The 17,413-nt window shown below is 47.2% G+C and overlaps 1 protein-coding gene across 1 annotated transcript in view; it reads right to left on the bottom strand.

Moving 5' to 3' along the window:
* Mertk (MER proto-oncogene, tyrosine kinase) overlaps positions 1-17,413 on the bottom strand; it is an 81,252-nt gene that overhangs the window by 34,901 nt on the left and 28,938 nt on the right. The window contains exons 5-8 of the mRNA XM_015499633.1: positions 16,107-16,193; positions 11,288-11,403; positions 4,895-5,078; positions 1,400-1,551 (exon numbers count right to left, since the gene is read on the bottom strand). Coding sequence (XP_015355119.1) covers positions 1,400-1,551; positions 4,895-5,078; positions 11,288-11,403; positions 16,107-16,193 — 539 coding nt within the window. The remainder of the gene's footprint in view (positions 1-1,399; positions 1,552-4,894; positions 5,079-11,287; positions 11,404-16,106; positions 16,194-17,413) is intronic.

Genomic DNA, 17,413 nt, shown 5'->3' with positions numbered 1-17,413 from the left:
AAACTCCTCCATTTTCATCTGTCGAAATCAGGCCAAGCTGGGGCTGGACTGTGGCTCAGCAGTAGAGCACTCACCTAGCATGTGTGGGGCGCTGGGCTCGATCCTCAGCACCACATGAAAATAAAATAAAGGTATGTGTCCAACTACAACTAAAAACAAAATATTTTTTAAAAAGTTATGCCAAGCTGTGGTGGTTCATGTGTCACCTCGACTGGGTTGTGCAGTGCCTGGCTATTTGGCTGGACACCGTTTCTGGGTATGTCTTTGAGGATGTTTCCAGAGGAGATCAGCATTAGAATCATTAGACTGAGGAGAGCGGATGGCCGCCCCAGCGTGAGTGGGCATCGTCCAGTCCCCACAGGAAAGGATGAGGAGGAGGATTCTGAGATGTGGTCTTCCGCCTTAGCCAGAGGTCTATGCACAGGGTCTCCTGGTTCTCAGCTTCCAGACCCCCATCCCACCCCTGGCTCTCCTGGGGCTTCAGCTTGCAGATTGCAGCTCCGAAGCCTTCTTGGCCTCTGACTGTGTGGGCCAACTCCTCATAATGAATCTCTTTCTGACCCCTGACTAACACAGGCCCAGATCAAGTGCCACCTTTGCTGGGAGGAACAGTGTGCCACGGGCCTCCAGCATCTTTGCACAGCCTTGCAGAACATGCCAATCTGCAAGGCCTCACCTCCCTGACCCTGAGCCATTCCGGGATGGCTCACCTGGCAACCAGGGAAGTCAGTGGCCGCGGCAGGACTCCAAGGCAACTGCACTGGGGAGGGCTTGTTTGCTGGCTGCTACACAAGGCTCTCATCAGCTCTTGGCCCTGGGACCCTCAGCCACATGTCCTACCCCTGGGCCCATCATGTGGCCCCGAGGGTCTCGTGCCCCCTGGCTGGGCTCCTCTGCTGGCTGTGCCATGGGTGGCCATGTGGCTTGGTCTAGTTTGGGCTCCTATGGAGCTGGGCCCTACTGGCCAGCACGCTTGCTTATCCTCTGAGGTTGAGGATCTTCCCTGACACTCTTCCTCAGAGGCTCTGAGCTGTCAGCCTGCCCAACTCCATAGCACCCTGACCTCACGCTGCAACTGCCTGGGTCGCCCTCTCATCTTCCCATAAGAGCCTAAATCCCGGGGCTGGGGAGATGGCTCACTTGGTAGAGCGCCTGCTTCGCACACACAAGGCCCTGGGTTCATCCTCAGCACCACAGGTGACAACAGAGGATGAGCTCCTGACCCATCTGCTGAACGGAGGCCTGCTCCGTCACCACCGATGCTCACTCAAGTCCCACCAAGAGGTTCCCGGCCTCATGCCATTAGGCCAGGTCTTCTCAGCAAAACCAGAGCTTCTGAAACAGAAGTGAACCAGCAGGCCGAAAAGGGACGAAGTAGGGGACTCAGGCTCTGACTTACGAAAGTCCCCGAGCTCTGCCACACGTGTGATATCCGGTAGCCCGCCAGCTGCCCTGCCTGCCGTGCGATCGGGGGCTTCGTCCACCTGACGTCCAGGTAACCTCCGGACTCGTTCAGGGACACAGTGACGTTTAAAGGTGCCACCGATGGTGCTGCAAAGAAAAGCAGAGGAAGGTAAAGAGCCACAGGGACAAGCGTGGTGGAGCCACTCTCCTGGTTTTCCAGGGCTTGGCCTTCAAGTGTCCCATGAAAAGCACACACACAAAAAATGGAAACTGTCGTCACTTAAGGACCATGAAATATGACGGGAGCCCCAACCAGTACGTGGTCCAGGCTCCCGGAGCCTCAAGATTCACTTCTGAAGCTAAAAAGGCCACAATCACTGAAGTGGGATGACGGAGAAGGGCGGGAAGGAGGCAGGGGGTGCTTGTGGGCTCCTGGAGAGACCCCCAGGGTGGCCTTGACACCTGAGGGCTGCACAGTCCCCAGGCGGACTGGGGAGCAGTTCTGTGGTTTCTAAGATGTTGAAGGCAGGGTTGAGGTCAGTCTGAAGCTGCCACCACATGCAGAGATATATCTGATATCTGATCTGAATAGAGATAATCAGTCAGTGAAAAGTGTTAGGCAGCCCCCAGGGTCTGCAAGCCATCGCCTGGGGACCACCCCAGACACTGACACTCACAGATGCCCAAGTCCCTCCCACAAAATGCAGGATTTGCACAGAACACCCTCGTCCTGCTCTCAGTCATCTCTAGGTGACTTGTGGTACCTTCAACATGGTAAACGCTCCATAAATAGCTGTTCTACTTCATTGCTTAGGGAATAAGGATATCAAGAAATCTGTATGTGTTCAGCACAGTTGCGATTTTTCTCTCAAATGTTTTTGATCCTTCGTTAGTTCGATCTGAGGATGCTGAACCCATGGATACGGGTTATAAGTGTGTGCGGGTGTAAGGACACAAGTGCATGGGCGCATAGGACACAAGTCAAGACCACTACTACACTATTTGGGGAGTGAAGAACTTGACAGTGTCTATTAAAATTGAAAACATGCTCTTTGACCAATGATTTTATTTCCATAAATTCAATCTATAGCTGGAGTTACATTCATTGCAATGTAATGGGAATAAATGCCATCCGTCAGTAATTATAATATAAATTTTGATACATTTCCCAATGACATACTAACTACCCAGTCACTAAAAAGAATGAGGTATATTATGTGCATTGATACTTAAAAAAAAAAACAACAGGGGGATTGCAAAAAAGTACATGTTGGACCATTTTAGAAATAAAAAAGTGATTTATATAAAGAAGGAATTTAAAAATTGGAATAATATACACCAAACTGTATGTTGCCTATAATTGTATTTAAAGACTCCATATTTCTCATATGTCAGAAAGGAAAACAAAGCAAAATTAAACAAAAAACCATGATAGTCCTCCTCATCCCTACTGACTCTGGGAGCAGAAACCATGAAGGTAAAGCTCAGCTCAGCTTGGGAACCGTCACAGTCACATTGCCAGCGCCGTGCCTATGGGATAAGACACACACCTTGCAGTCTGCTGCAGAATTTATGAGTGAGCATGCTGACTCCGCAGTCCTTTGTGTCTGCCTCCTCCTAGAACCCCTCTACAGTGACAAGAAGGAATTTTAAGGGCAAAAAGTAGTCAGTAGGTAGCCGAGTGTAGTGATACACGCCCATAATCCCTGCAACTCTGGAGGCTGAGGCAGGAGGATCACGAGTTCAAAGCCAACCTCAGCAATTTAGTGAGACCCTAAGCAATTTAGTGAGATCTGGCCTCAAAATAAAACATTAAAAAGGCTGGGGATGTGGCTCAGTGGTTAAGCATCCCTGGGTTCAATCCCTGGTACCAAAAAAAAAAAAAAAGTAGTCAATGGTAGAAGAGAAATTGTGACACATTTGAGAGCTATAACTCAGCAAGTCTATTCTCCCCAAAGAACATGGGGAAGCTCAGTAGCCGAGGGCCCAGGTACTAAAATGGGGACAGGTCTGGGAAGATGTACATCACATTTTCTCTGTTCTTTGTGTATGTGATCAAAATAGACTCCACTGTCATGTATAACTAAAAAGAACAAACAAAAATAAAGTAAAACCTGTTCCTAACAACAACAAAGAACAGAGAAAGAGTTAAGGCCCAAAAATCAACAATGGAGATAAATATTTGACTAACCCCAAAGAAGGAAGAACAGGAAAACAAATACACAAAGAACAGAGAAAATGTGATGTACCTCCGTCCACCCGACTCAAATGGCAGTGCCACACTTGAATGGAATAAATGCCCCAATTTAGAGGCAGAGACTGTGAAAGGATTAAAACGCAGTGTGGGGGGGTTGGGGTGGAGCTTGGTGGTAGACCACCTGCTTAGCATGTGTGAGGCCCTGGGTTCAATCTCTACTCCCCCATAAAAGCAATGTGTATTCTGTACTTGTGCACATCTACTCAAACATACATGTAAAATATATGTAAAAACAAAGTATATGCCACCTTATGAAACAGGTGTCGATACAACAGGTAGGAAAAAAAATCAGTAGGAATACAGGTTGAAAACCAAGGTCAGCTAACTGGATCTGGTTGTCATTTATAGGTCACTCCCTGCTGTGAGAGCAACATGGTTACCAAGATGAGCAGACGAAGGGTCTCCAAGTTGCTTAGGGCCTTGCTAAATTGCTGAGGCTGGCTTTGAACTTGTGATCCTCCTGCCTCAGCCTCCTGAGCTGCTGGCATAACAGGTGTGCACCACGGTGCCTGGTTGTGGCACTGATTTCTAATTTAGCTCAATCCCCCCGTCCTCAAGCCCTCAAAATTTCAGATCCAGACCTGTCTCTCCATCTGTATTGACTGTGACGCTGACTGTACAGGGAGGGACACAGGGCGGGGAAGAGCCTGTGTAGGTGAGGTGAGGACCCTGAACTGGGGACAACAGAAACTATGTGACCGGAAAGAGAGCTGCCACGGCCATTCCCTTGTTCACAGTAAGGGAAAGAAATCTAAAATCAAAAGCGACACAGAGAAGAGTCTTTAAAGTGTAAGGACAGTACCTAGGTACAGTACCTAGGTAAAGATAATACCTAGGAACAGTACCTAGGTAAAGATAGTACCTAGGAACAGTACCTAGGTAAAGATAGTGCCTAGTGCCCGCGGCTGGGGGAGGCCCTCACACAGAACAGCCTGGAAAGCACCTTCGGGCTCCCAGCACCTCATGGGTGCTGGGCAAATGTTAGCCAGACCCAGGTCACTGTTTCTTGAGTTTAATGCTATGAATAATAACTTTTGTGTATTATATTTTAATTTAAAATGACACTGGTTTTAAAAGTGTGCATTATCTTCCTGTGTAAAAGAAAACACTACCAGAGGTTAGCATGGATGTTTTCCCTAACCCCTTTTAAAGTGAACACTGAAAACCAGGCCCCGGAAAAGGTCTGAGTGATCACACACCCCGGGAGTGTCCACTGTGAGTCCCAGGAATTACCTCCTTCGGTGGTGCTGGCCAGAACCCAAGGGCTCGCTGCCGACCAGCCTATCTCGTTCATGCAGGACACACCGACGCTGTAATTAGCCAGGGCTTGCAGCTGCTCGATCTGATACAGATGTGGGGTGGCTGAGGTGTAAAAGGTCATGAGCAAGCCGTTACTCAGCGGGTCAACTTCCTTGACCTGAATGAAATGAAGGTACGGACCAGCGTTAGTCAGAGGGTGGGAATGCTCAACCTGGCACAAATGCCATCCTCTGCACGTGGCCCTTCCTCTGCACCTGGACGGGGACAGATCTGCTTCCTCTCAGGGCACACACGACTTCTCCCACTATTGCTCAAGCTACTGGGGCAGCCATTGGGGATGGTGGGAAATGCCTATCCTAAAGATTCTCACTGGGCTGGGGATGTGGCTTAAGCGGTAGCGCGCTCGCCTGGCATGCGTGCGGCCCGGGTTCGATCCTCAGCACCACATACAAACAAAGATGTTGTGTCCGCCGAGAACTGAAAAATAAATATTAAAAAAATTCTCTCTCTCTCTCTTTAAAAAAAAAAAAAAAAGATTCTCACTGTGGCAGTTAACAAAGCAACTAAGTATAATTATATAATGGTTTTAGCCCACATTATACTAGAAAATAAAATAAGGTAGCCCCTCCTCCCCCAGACCCACTTCTTTTTTTTTAACATTTATATTTTAGTTGTAGTTGGACACAATCCTTTATTTAATTTATTTATTTCTATGTGGTGCTGAGGATCGAACCCAGGGCCTCACACATGCTAGGCAACTGCTCTACCACTGAGCCACAACCCCAGCCCATCCCAGACCCATTCTATTATTATTATCATTATTATTAAAATTTTTTTTTTTGGTACTGGGGATTAAACCCAGGGATGCTTAATCACTGAGCCACATCCCCAGCCCTTTTTATTGTCCATTTTGAGACAAGGTCTCGCTAAGATGCTTAGGGCATTGCTAAGTTGCTGAGGCTGGCTTTGAATTTGTGATCATCCTTCCTCAGCCTCCCAGGTTGCTGGGATTACAGGCGTGTCTCTCTGCCCCATGCCTGGCCCCACCCCGATTCCTGATCTCATCTTACAGATGTTTCACAGACTCTGCAACACAGGCAGGACCCTGCATATGACTGGCACAGCCTAAAATATTTACCCTGTGGCCCTTTAAAGACAATGCTTTCCAGATCTTCCTCTGGGTAGATGGATTTGTTGGCTTCACTTTTTGAAATTTATGTTCTTTATATGACGTAGCCTGAGAATCCACACTCTTGCCTTGAAGCTAATTTCAGCAGTGTGCCCTTTCTTCTTTCCCCTCTGCACTCAAATAGAAACTCAACTCCACAAGCACACACAGGTAATGCAAATTTTATGGCATTTTGAGGGGGAAATACAGCAGAGGACCATTTACATTTCATCCAGAAGTTTTTTCCAAATCTCCTTTAAACATGGATTTCCTCATCCCTACCCGCACACACTCCACAAGCCTCCCCACACCCCTCTCTAAACGTCTGTGTGCACAGCAAGAGACCCAGAAAAACTCCAGTCCTGGGCCAAAGCTACCTCTTTCCCTCAAGCACACCTCCTGTTTGGGGTTGGGGTGATAGGAGATTTCTTTTTCTCCCACTGCATGTTTTTGTTCTACAACATGATACTTATAAAATCTGAAAAGACAGACAGTACCATGTAAAACTAAAAGCAATTTGGGAAAAAAAAAAATCTCCACTCCATAACGGGCATGCAATTATGGGATGGGAATGCACGGTGCTGTAATTTCAGGATACGGGTTGCAGTGTAGGGCAGCAGGCCAGAAATGACCATTTTGGAACTCTACATCCCCTGGTGGGTGCTGTGAGGGGGTGGGGGCCGAGCTCCACCTCTGACTCAGATCCTGTGGGGGACAGGAAGGTACCAGTTGTTCCGAGGAGCCACCAGTGGAGAAACAGGGCCCTGTGCTTATCTTGGGCGGCAGAAGTGACTCTTTGTTTTCTTGCACTGGAGTACACACTCCTTCCTGTGACCAGCCATGAGGACGAGGCTGGCTCTGTCCCCACCAGGTTTCCAGAGCCACAGGTGGAGCATCTCCAGGCACCCACACTCCTACAGCACGTCCCTGGAAGAAGCCGAGCTTCTGGAAGGTCCTTCTTGTGGGCCCTGGGGAGAGGGCCTGGAGCGGCAAGGAGTAGGTGCCAGAGCTAAAATTAGACATGGAGCATGTGGCCCAAAAATGGGTGACGGAAGGGCCTAACGTCAGGACCAAAGGAAGCAGAAGGGTGTGTCCCACTAGTGTGTGGACCTGAATCTCGTCCAGAACATTCATTTGTTACCAAGTCAGAGTTTAAAATTATAGCAAAGCACAGAGCCATACTTGGTGGTTTCAGGAATGGGGATTCACTCTTCATCAGCAAAAGGTACAAGGGTAACTCCTGGGGCCCACCCCACTAACCCAGACCTGCTAAGGGAAAAAAGGACACTTGGTTCAATATGAATTTCAAATAATTTTTAGTACAGGTAAATCACAGAGCACTGTGTCCTGTGTTCCTGTGTGCTAAGTCTAGCAGTCCCAGTGGAGAGGAAAGGAGGACAGGATCCAAGATGGGCAAAGGGCCTGGCCTCGGGCTGTCCTAGGGTGACGTTTCACGGTACAAAAGCCACGGCACAGACAGAGCAGGGGAGGCTTGTCTGTGACCATCTCCCACTTTCAGGGGTGCCTGGTGCTCCCAGTCCTTCCAGCCATCCCTCCCCACCTCACATCTACCCTGGCACCCCCTCCCCAAGGTGTGGGGAGGGTCTTCCTCAGAGCCCCCCTCAAGTTAACAGCCCTCGGGAGAGAAGGCAACCCCAGTTTAGTGGGGCCCATTTGAAAAGGGCTGGTCCACATGTCACTGACGTTATAAATGAAAAATGTCGACTTCTAGGGAAACATGCTCTGCATGTTCCTAATAATAGAGCCCTAAAACACATGATGAGAAAACTGATAGAACTAAAGGGAGAAATGGACAACTCAAAAATAAAACTTGAGGGGCTGGGGGAGCAGCTCAGCAGCAGAGCATGCAAGTGCTCAGCATGCGTGAGGCCCAGGGTTCCATCCCCAGGGGTCCCCCCTTCATAAAATTTGAGACCTCAATCTTCCACTTCCAGTTACAGATAGGCTTACTAGGCAGAAGAGCAACAAGAGAACAGAAGACCAACGAGACCACCAACCAACTAGATCCGCCACGTGTAGAACACTCCACCAACTACAGCCAAATACACATTCTTCTCGAGTGCCTCTCAAACAGTCTCCTTAACAAATTTAAAATTATTGAAATCATAATAAGTATATTCTCCAGACACGATGTTATTCCATTAGATATCAGCAAAAGAAAAAAAATGTGAAATTTTTACAACTACGTGGAAATTAAACAACATACTCCTATAACCAAGAGGACTAAGATGAAATTCCAGGGAAAAAGACAAAAACAAAAAACTTGAGATGACTCAAAACACAATAAAAAGTAACTTTATGTGATGCAGCTAATGCAGTGCTGAGAGGGAAATGCATAGCATATATGCCTCTACTTTAAAAGAAATCTCCCATCAATTACCTAATGGTCTACCTCAGGAAATTAGAAAATAAAGAGAAAATTAAACTGGAGCAAACAGAAGAAATTGAAGACTAAGGCAAAAAGGAATACGATGGAGGTCAGAAAAATAATAGAAAAAATTTCAAAGAAACAAAGTTGGTTGTTCAAAAAAGATCAACAAAACTGGCAAATCTTTAGCTAGACTGATTAAGAAAAATGAGAAAGGGAAGATGCAAATTACTAAAATCAGGAATGAAAGGAAGGACATTACTATGAACCTCAAAAAATTTAAAAGGATTATAATGGCATATTATGAATAATGGTAGACCAACAATTAGAAAACTTAGATGAAATGACTGAATTCCTAGAAACACACAGACTATCAAAACTGACTCAAGAAGAAATAGAAATCTGAGTAGACCTACACCAAGTAAAAACACTGAACTAATATTAAAAATCTTCCCAGAAAGAAAACCAGGGACCAGCTGGCCTTTGCTGATGGATTCATGAGAAATTTTTAAAAGATTTAAATATTCAAGAAATTGAAGAATAAGGCATACTTCCCAACTCATTAAGCCAGCAAGATGCTAATAACCAAAATCAAAAAGAGCTATCATAAGAAAGCATAAAAAGCTGAATGAAAAGCTCTTGTGACTATAGACACAATTAGATGGTGGTGTGGTTGGGAATATACTCAAAACCATTGGACTGTATGCTTTAGATGGGTAACTGTTACAGAATATGAAATAAACCTCAAAAAAAAAAGTGTTTAAAGAAAGGTGGCTATTGGCTGGGGATGTAGCTTTGTGGTAGAGTGCTTGCATGAGGCCATGGGTTCAATTCCTTCTGCCACACACACACAAAAAAAGGCTATCCCTGTTGATAGCGTGTAAACCTGGGAGGTTTACAAAAAAAAAAAAAAAAAAGGTGGATGAAAATTAAGCCAGGATAGGTGATAATGTTAAACTCTTGAAAATATTTGTACTTATTTATACTTTTATGTATAAGAGCTTCTCCATGGCCACATCCCTCCTAACATTTGGTATTATCACATAGTCTTTGTCAGTAGAATGGATGTAAATGATATTTGTGTCATATTAAAATTTTTGCTGATTTCCAATAATTTTATTCTTATGTTTTATTTTTATTCAGTACAAGGCCTCGTCTATATTTGCCACAATTTTTCAGTTGAGTCAATCTTGCATTTCTTACTGGTCCGTCTTTAGTTTTTAAATCTTCTGATATTATTACTCTGTAATTGTTGGGAATATCTTCTCCCACTTGTAATTTGTCTTTTTATTATTTTTTTAGATTTCTTTTGTTGAAAAATGTTCTTAAATTTAATATGGGAAATGTATTAATAATTTTGAACAATGCTAATTGAATCTAATTGACACATTTTAAAAAAAATGTTGTCTACTCTTCAACAAAGCCAAAATATATGAACCTAAATTTTCTACTGAAATTTTTAAAGTTTTGTTTTGACAACAAAAATTCTTAATCAATCTAAAAAAAAAAAAAAATTAAGCCAGGCTTGGAATGGTGGGATAGGGCGAAGGTTATTTTTAGGGATAATGTTTATTTTTATTCCTCAGAGAAGGAACAGCTGTTAGATAGAGTAGGAGGCACTAAGGGCAGAGAAATTAATTGTTTGCTATCAAAAACACCTGGTTGACAACATTCTTCAGAAGCCACTTCCCTGACTTGGCAGTCTGGCCTATGTGAGGGTGAGACTTTTTAAGTAATAAACAAGGCATTTAGGAGACAGGACCGTCCCTGTCCCATGGGTGACATGCACAGCAGAATGCGCTCTCGTGATCAGCAGATGACCCTGATGCTTGGTGACCTGCTCCACACAGATGCTCCCCGGGCTTTGGAGCAGAGAGGTCCCAGCTCTGCTCTGGGTGTCACAGCTGCCCGGGGTGCCACTCAGTTCTGCCGCGCAGAGGCTGTGCGAGGACTCGGACCCTGAAGCGCTCTGTATTTCTAGCCAGGCGTCTGCAAAGTCCCTGGGCCATTGTGGCCACTCAGTAAACAGTAGTGTTAATGCCACTGTTTCCATTTTCGTGAAAGGAATGCCCAGGAGCAGGGCTTACATCAGGACAAGGTACCATTTTAGGACGGTCAGCCTATATTTCTAACAGTACTCTTTTTTTTTCATGCCAGTTCTAAGTAGTGGTTAAAAATGGCTCAAGAGTCACCAAGGCCTGTAATCCCCAGGGTCCCCAGGGAGACACTGCCTAGGTGCTACTTTTAACTGCAACGGGTGACCTGTGTGCTGCTGGCCCATTGGTCCTTCACATCTCCAGCCCAGGAGGAGTCCCACTGGGTCTTCTCTCATCAGGAATGTGTTTATGTAATCAAAAATGAATCCTCACTGGGTGAGGTAGCAAAAGCCTGTAATCCCAGAGACTCGGGAGGCTGAGGAAGAAGGATAGCAAGTTCAAGGTCAGCCTCAGTAACTTAGTGAGGCCCTAAGGAACTCATCGATACCCTGTTTCTAAATAAAAAAATAAATAAATAAAAAAGGACTGGAGATGTGGCTCAGTAATAGTAAAGCATTCTTGGGTTCAATTCCAGGTACTAAAAAAAAAAAAAAAAAAGAATTTTCCCTGGTCTCATGATGTTCTCTCTTGGAAACAAGCCTTCTTCTGGTTGGGTGCTGGGCAGTGAAAGAGAAGGAAGCACATGGTGGACAGAGGGTGGTGGACACTAGTGGGGGAGTCGAGGCATCTGGACCCCGTGAGGGAAGCTGGCAGAGCGGGGCTCAGGAGGCAGGACGTGCAGTAAGCCCTGCAGGGCCCTCTGGGAGGTTTACCTGGATGCTGCAATTCCTGAATGGAGAGTATCCGTCAAAACCTGGGACCCAGGAGACGAGAACGCTGTGAGCCGTGCTCTTGTTGATGCGGACTTCTTTTGGCGGGGAGGGAATTGCTAGGGAAACACAAAGGCACAAGCATAGTCATGAGCCCTGGAGGCCAAAGCCACTGAACAAATGCGCTTCACCACTTTGTGTCTTGCGATCAGCACAAGGACCCCGTTTCCAAGAGGAGCCAGCTGGACTGTAGGGCAACGTCCTTCCAGCAACAGGAGGGCTCTGCCTGTGCCTGGGAAGTGGGACTCGGCCACTTTTCTCATCCCTGAGGAGCCACATGGAGGGCTTCCCGTCCTTCACTGAGTGCGTATTCTTTTTTTTTTTTAAATATATTTATTTAATTATTTATTTTTAGTTTTCGGCGGACACAACATCTTTGTTTGTATGTGGTGCTGAGGATCGAACCCGGGCCACACGCATGCCAGGCAAGCGCGCTGTAAGGGTAAAAGAAATTGAAGTTAAAGCGTAAAAGTTAAAGGGTAAAAGACCGGGTGTTGTAAAAGTTTCTAAGCTTCAAGGTCTGAGTTAAAATGTAAAGGAGGTATTGTTAGGTTTCTATGTTACCTGCAAAACCTGAAATTTCGGTAGCTGTTAAGACAATGCTTAGAACCGCCCAGTAAACAGTTCCCCTGATTGTCTGGTTGTTTAATAACTGAAGGGGTCTGTGTGGTTGCACGCAGGCCTTGCAGGGCATGAACCAATCAGTTTGAATGTGTACTGTCCTTAGGAATGACCTATCACTCCAGCCTGACCTGTTCCCGCCAATGAATGAACTAATCAGGTTTAGGAGTTGTTGTTCAATTTTCCCGCGCCTCATGATGATTTGTTCTGATGTATACAAAGCCCTCTGCCCTCCCCAAAAAGTGTACTTAAGCAGTGCTCAGCCCCTGCTCGGGGCTCTGGGCTGCTTTCCCTTCTTGAGTGGGCATGGAGCCCCAGCATGCTGGTTCAATAAATCCCCCTTCTGCCCATTGCATGAGTGGTCACTTGGTGGTCTCTTTCTCCGACGTTTCGTGGGACCCTTACAGCGCTACCGCTTGAGCCACATCCCCAGCCCAGAGTGCGTATTCTTGACACTGCTTGTGAGGCCACTTGGCTGGACACTGGTGCGGTGAACAGGGACGAGAGCCACAGCCCTGCCTTTGTGAAGTGCACAGCCCCGTAGGGAGGCCCACATTGGCACCATGATGGTTGGAATATGAGGGATCCCAAGGAAACTCAAGTGTGAAGCACTGTGGGGATAGTCAGAGGCGAAATGATTAGATCGTGAGAGCCGGAACCTAACCAGTGGATTAATCCAGTGACCTGGGTTAATTGGGTGGTAACTGCAGCCGGTAGGGTGCAGCTGGAGAAGGCAGGTCACATGTCTTTGGGGTTTATATTTTTGTCCCTGGTGAGCAGAGCTCTCTCTCTCCTGGTGGCCGTGATCTGAGCTCTCTGTCCACCACACCCTTCCACCATGCTGTGCTGTGTCACCTGGGGCCATCTAGGCACTGAGACCTCCAGAACTGAGTCCCCAAAAAACTACTCCTCTCCTAAGTCGCTCTTGTCGGGCATTTTGGTCCCAACAACACAAAAGCTGACTGCAACCACCAATGACAAGAGGGCCCTGTGAGTAGACAAGAGGGTCGCACAGGGCTGTGTGTGTGGGTCCGTGTGCGTGTGTGTTCGTGTGGTGTGTGTGTGTGCATGTGTGTCTGTGTGCATGTGTCCGTGTGCATATGTGTCCGTGTGCATGTGTGTGTGTGTGTGTGTGTGTGCGCGCGCGCGCGTGTGCGTGTGTGTCACGTGTGCCTGTGTAGGGGATCAGCTTTCCACTAGGCCAGAGGTGAGAATCAGAGGACAGGGCAACTGCTTCTGCTGGGGGAGGGGTTCATGCCATAGTATGCCTGCAGCCACCTGGGTCCCCTGTGGGACAGGGAGGGCTATCTCAGTGACAATCCAGGGGGGATTTGAAAGCTTGGGGCATCTCGTCTTTTCACATTGAATTTAATTGTCAGTAAAATTTAATCTAATACAAGACGACGATGACCAGCATTCTTGTGTGCTTACCATAGGCCATTTTGTGTCATTTGATTGTTGCTAAAAACCCTATTAGAGAGGTGGCTTTACAGTCCCTTCCTGCAGATGAGGAAGCTGCACAGAGAAGTTAAAACTTGCCACAGGTTACAGAGGGGTTATAAGCAATAGAAGGCTCTGAGCTCAGGACTGCACGACCCCAGAGCTTGTGTCCTCGGCCAGGACGAGGGAGGCCTACTGTGAGTGACGTAGGCAGACAGGCAGGAGCACCCACGGGCCCGGGAGGCTAGTCTACCACCTACCCAGGCATGGCCTGGGCACTGTGACATGCCTGCTCTACACACAGTCCCCTCTGTGTAAATGGGGACAGGGAACACCTGCTCCGTGAGGCTGGGGTGGGGCAAGACAAGGTCACATGTGTGGCCTGAGCTAGGTGGGGAAGGAAGGAATGACAAAGGACAGCAGGGGGTGGCCTGGGCCATGTTCAGCAGGGAACCATTAAGATGATCTAGATCTGCCCAGATGGACCTGCCTCTTCTAGATCCAAATCTGACCACATTCATTCCAGCAATAACACTTTGCGGGAGGTGCCAGGAATTGAACCCAGGGAGCTTTACCCCAGAACTACGTCTCCGGCACTTTCTTTATACAGATATACATTTTTGAGGCAGGATCTTACTAAGTTGCTGAGGCTGGCCTTGAACTTGCAATCCTCCTGCCTCAGCTTCCAGAGAGCTAGCATTACGGGGAAATACCACTGTGCCTGGCTTCATAGCAATAACAATTTAGAAGAAGGAAGTCTTGGTTTCTCTGACATAAATTTTAAAATAAATTTTTTGAAAGCCCCAAACACAAGTTTGGGAAACAAGATTCTTTACAAATTTACACCCACTCACAGATTTCTGAAATTCCCAACATATCTTTTGGAACTGTCATAATGGGACTTGTAAAAAAGGAAGGAAGTTAAACCCTTCCTCCAGGGATCACTTTGGGTTTGCTCACTTTTAAAAAAGTTCCAGTGAACTTTTAGAAACCGCCCTTTCAAAGCTGGGTGCATTGGCACACACCTGTAATCCCAGCTGCTTGGGAGGCTGAGACAGGATTGTGAGTTCAAAGCCAGCCTCAGCAAAAGTGAGGCGCTAAGCAACTAACTCAGTGAGACCCTGTCTCTAACTAAAATACAAAATAGGGCTGGGGATGTGGCTCAGTGGCCAAGTGCCCCTGAGTTCAATCCCTGGTTCCAAAAACAAAACAAATAAACAACAACAACAAAAAAAATAACATGGCACTTTCACAGCCTTTGTCCAGACAGACGACCTGCTGAAACTAAAATCAGCAAAAGAGAAGAAGAGTTTCTTTTGTAGTTTTGCACCCCTCCCCTGTGTGCCAACCTCGACCAGCATCAGCTCAAACAAGCTGCTTCTTTCCTGCATTGTTTCCCCAAGGATAAGATGAAAGAAACATGGTCCCAATATTACCTCTCCAGTGTATGCGATGTATCCAAATTATATAATATATGTATATGTAGTATGCAACATATGATGCATTTATGTAATTTATGTTATTTATTAATAATATTAGTAATATAATTAGTAATAGAGATGTATTAATTTTATATTAAAATTAATAACATGATTAATAATAAGTTGTTATTCCATATATTATATGAATACACAGTATTTATTATATAAATTATAATATATTTTATGCATATGATTTATAATACATTATGCATATGATATATAACATTATTATAATATGTGTTATAATATATATCTAAATTAAGATCAGATGGCAAAACACAAGGGGTGCTTGGATTCTAAGAGTAAGGAAGAAGAGGTGAGAAGAGACAGGGTGGCTTTAGGGTGACCATTCCTTTCAGTTTCAGGTTCCAACACCTCTGGTTACCACACCCTTGGGTTCCAGAGGAGGGAGGCCACGTGGAGGGTTGGAAGGTCCCCCCAGCCTGCTTCTGTCACTGTCATTCCCAGTGCAGGACACTCAGCCCACTGAAATCCAAGCTCACGGGAAGCAGGGAGAGGAGGAGGAGGAGCAGGAGCTGGGTCCCCGCAGAAGACAGACTGTGACCTGCTCTTTCCTCCCGGCTCCTCCCACTAAGTCAGCAGCTGGGGACACTTGTGTCAGGCCCAGGTGGCCCAGAAAGGACAGAGCCTACTCCCTGGATTGACCCCTCAAGCAATCCCTCCTCCAGGGCTCTTCAAAGTTGCTGGGAGAAGCTCAGGGTGGAGGTGGAGGAAGGAGCTACTCGTCTCAAAGGTGAACATGTCAGAGCTGCTGTGTTTACCAAAGGCTTATGTGCCAGGTATCATCATTATTACTATTTAATGCCAGAGATTGAACCCAGAGCACTTAACCACCGAGCCACATCCCCAGCTCTTTTCATTTTTTATTTAGACACAGTGTCTCGCTGAGTTGCTTAGGGCCAAGTTGCTGAGGCTGCCTCTGAACTCACGATCCTACTGCCTCAGCCTCCCCAGCTGCTGAGTTACAGGCGTGTGCCACCGCGCCTGGCTGTGCTAGGACTGTGTGAGCCCTTTATTTGCATTAGATCATTAAGCCTAGGTTCTGTAATTATCTCCGTTTTTCAGAACCAAATGCTGAAGCCACAAAGGTGAAGTGACTTGTCCGAGGCCATAAAGAAAGTCAGTGGAAAGCCAGGGCTGGACGGGAGCAGCTGTCTACAGGAGCTCACCCCGGGCATCCCAGCCCCAAGCCCACTCACCTTTGATGTTGATCTGCACGCCCTCGGACACAGTCAGCCCTTTGTCGTTGTGGGCCTCGCAACTGAAGACCGCCATCTCCGTCAGACCTGCAGTGGGAAGGCACCATGAAACCTGGAGTAGGGGACGGACGGGCCACTCCTACCAGAATCCTGGGCTCAGCACTCAACCATTTCTCGGTTCACCGCTTCAAGCCCAAAGCACAGAGTTCAGTGAGAAGGTGTGCAGACTGCAGACGACCAAACCACGAACACAGAAAAGCCCCTGGTCCCAGAGCAGGCAGCCCGGCACCCCAAAGGCAGCTCCTTCCCCTCCAGACTCTGACTGGGGAGGAGGCAGCGTTGATCAGATTTTCAATACTGCGGGGAGAGGGCAGACTCGCTGTCCTAGCACCAAGAAGAGTGGGTTCTGAGGTGGGTCAGCCGGTTCCACTGTACCCATGTCACTCTGTGGGGGACATTTCAGAATACCAGGAAGAGCAAGGTGAGAGCACAGGGTCAGCATTTCAGATGAGCTTCTGCCGTGAAGCCTCTGCTACCAGCAACAACTGATGGGTTCCCAGAGAATTGCTAAGTAAACACAGGCCCTGTAACTAAAGGGAGGGAAGACGCCGAGCCAAAGGAAGAAGAGTCTGTCACTTCAGAGGTGAGAGACACCTGAGAAATGGATCTTGGTTTTTAAAACCACCCTCCAACAAAAGGAACCAGGACTGCGTGGAATAAGGGTGGCTCTCGGTCAGGGCAGGAGCAGAGGGAAATCACCCAGACCGGGTATGTACCACTCGACGGCGCATCCAAGGGATGAGCCCACGCAAGCAGTTCTTTCTGATAGTACCAGGGATAGAACCTGCAAGTGCTCTACCACTAAACCACATCCTCAGCCCTTTTTTCCTTTTTCTTTTCAGACAGGGTCTCACTAAGTTTCTTAGGGCCTCGCTAAGTTGCTGAGGCTGGCCTCCAACTTGGAAATCTCCTGCCTCAGCCTCCGAGTTGCTGGGCTTACAGGCGTGCACCACCATGGCCCTGAAGGAGTTTCCAACGGCCAAACTGGAACAATCTGAGCAAGAAGATAACGTAGCATTGCATTATAACCCCAAGTACAAAATCAGCACTCGGAGTCCACATGATATGGGAACAGCACCTCCGGCCCGGGCTTCCTCCTGGAAGGGGAAAGCCCAGTGCGATCCTAAGGAAAGTGCAAACTGCTGCAAACACCTGGAAAGGGCCAAGGTCAAGGACACACTACACTAAATCTGGCTTCTCCAGGACCGCGCGAAAGTGAAGGTGGGATTTACCCAGATCCCTCGCCG

The sequence above is a fragment of the Marmota marmota genome, unplaced genomic scaffold (genome assembly GCF_001458135.2).
Source record: "Marmota marmota marmota unplaced genomic scaffold, marMar, whole genome shotgun sequence".
Classification (NCBI taxonomy): Eukaryota; Metazoa; Chordata; class Mammalia; order Rodentia; family Sciuridae; genus Marmota; species Marmota marmota.
Note: the sequence above shows the minus strand (reverse complement) of the source record. Positions and strands in the feature narration are given on the sequence as shown.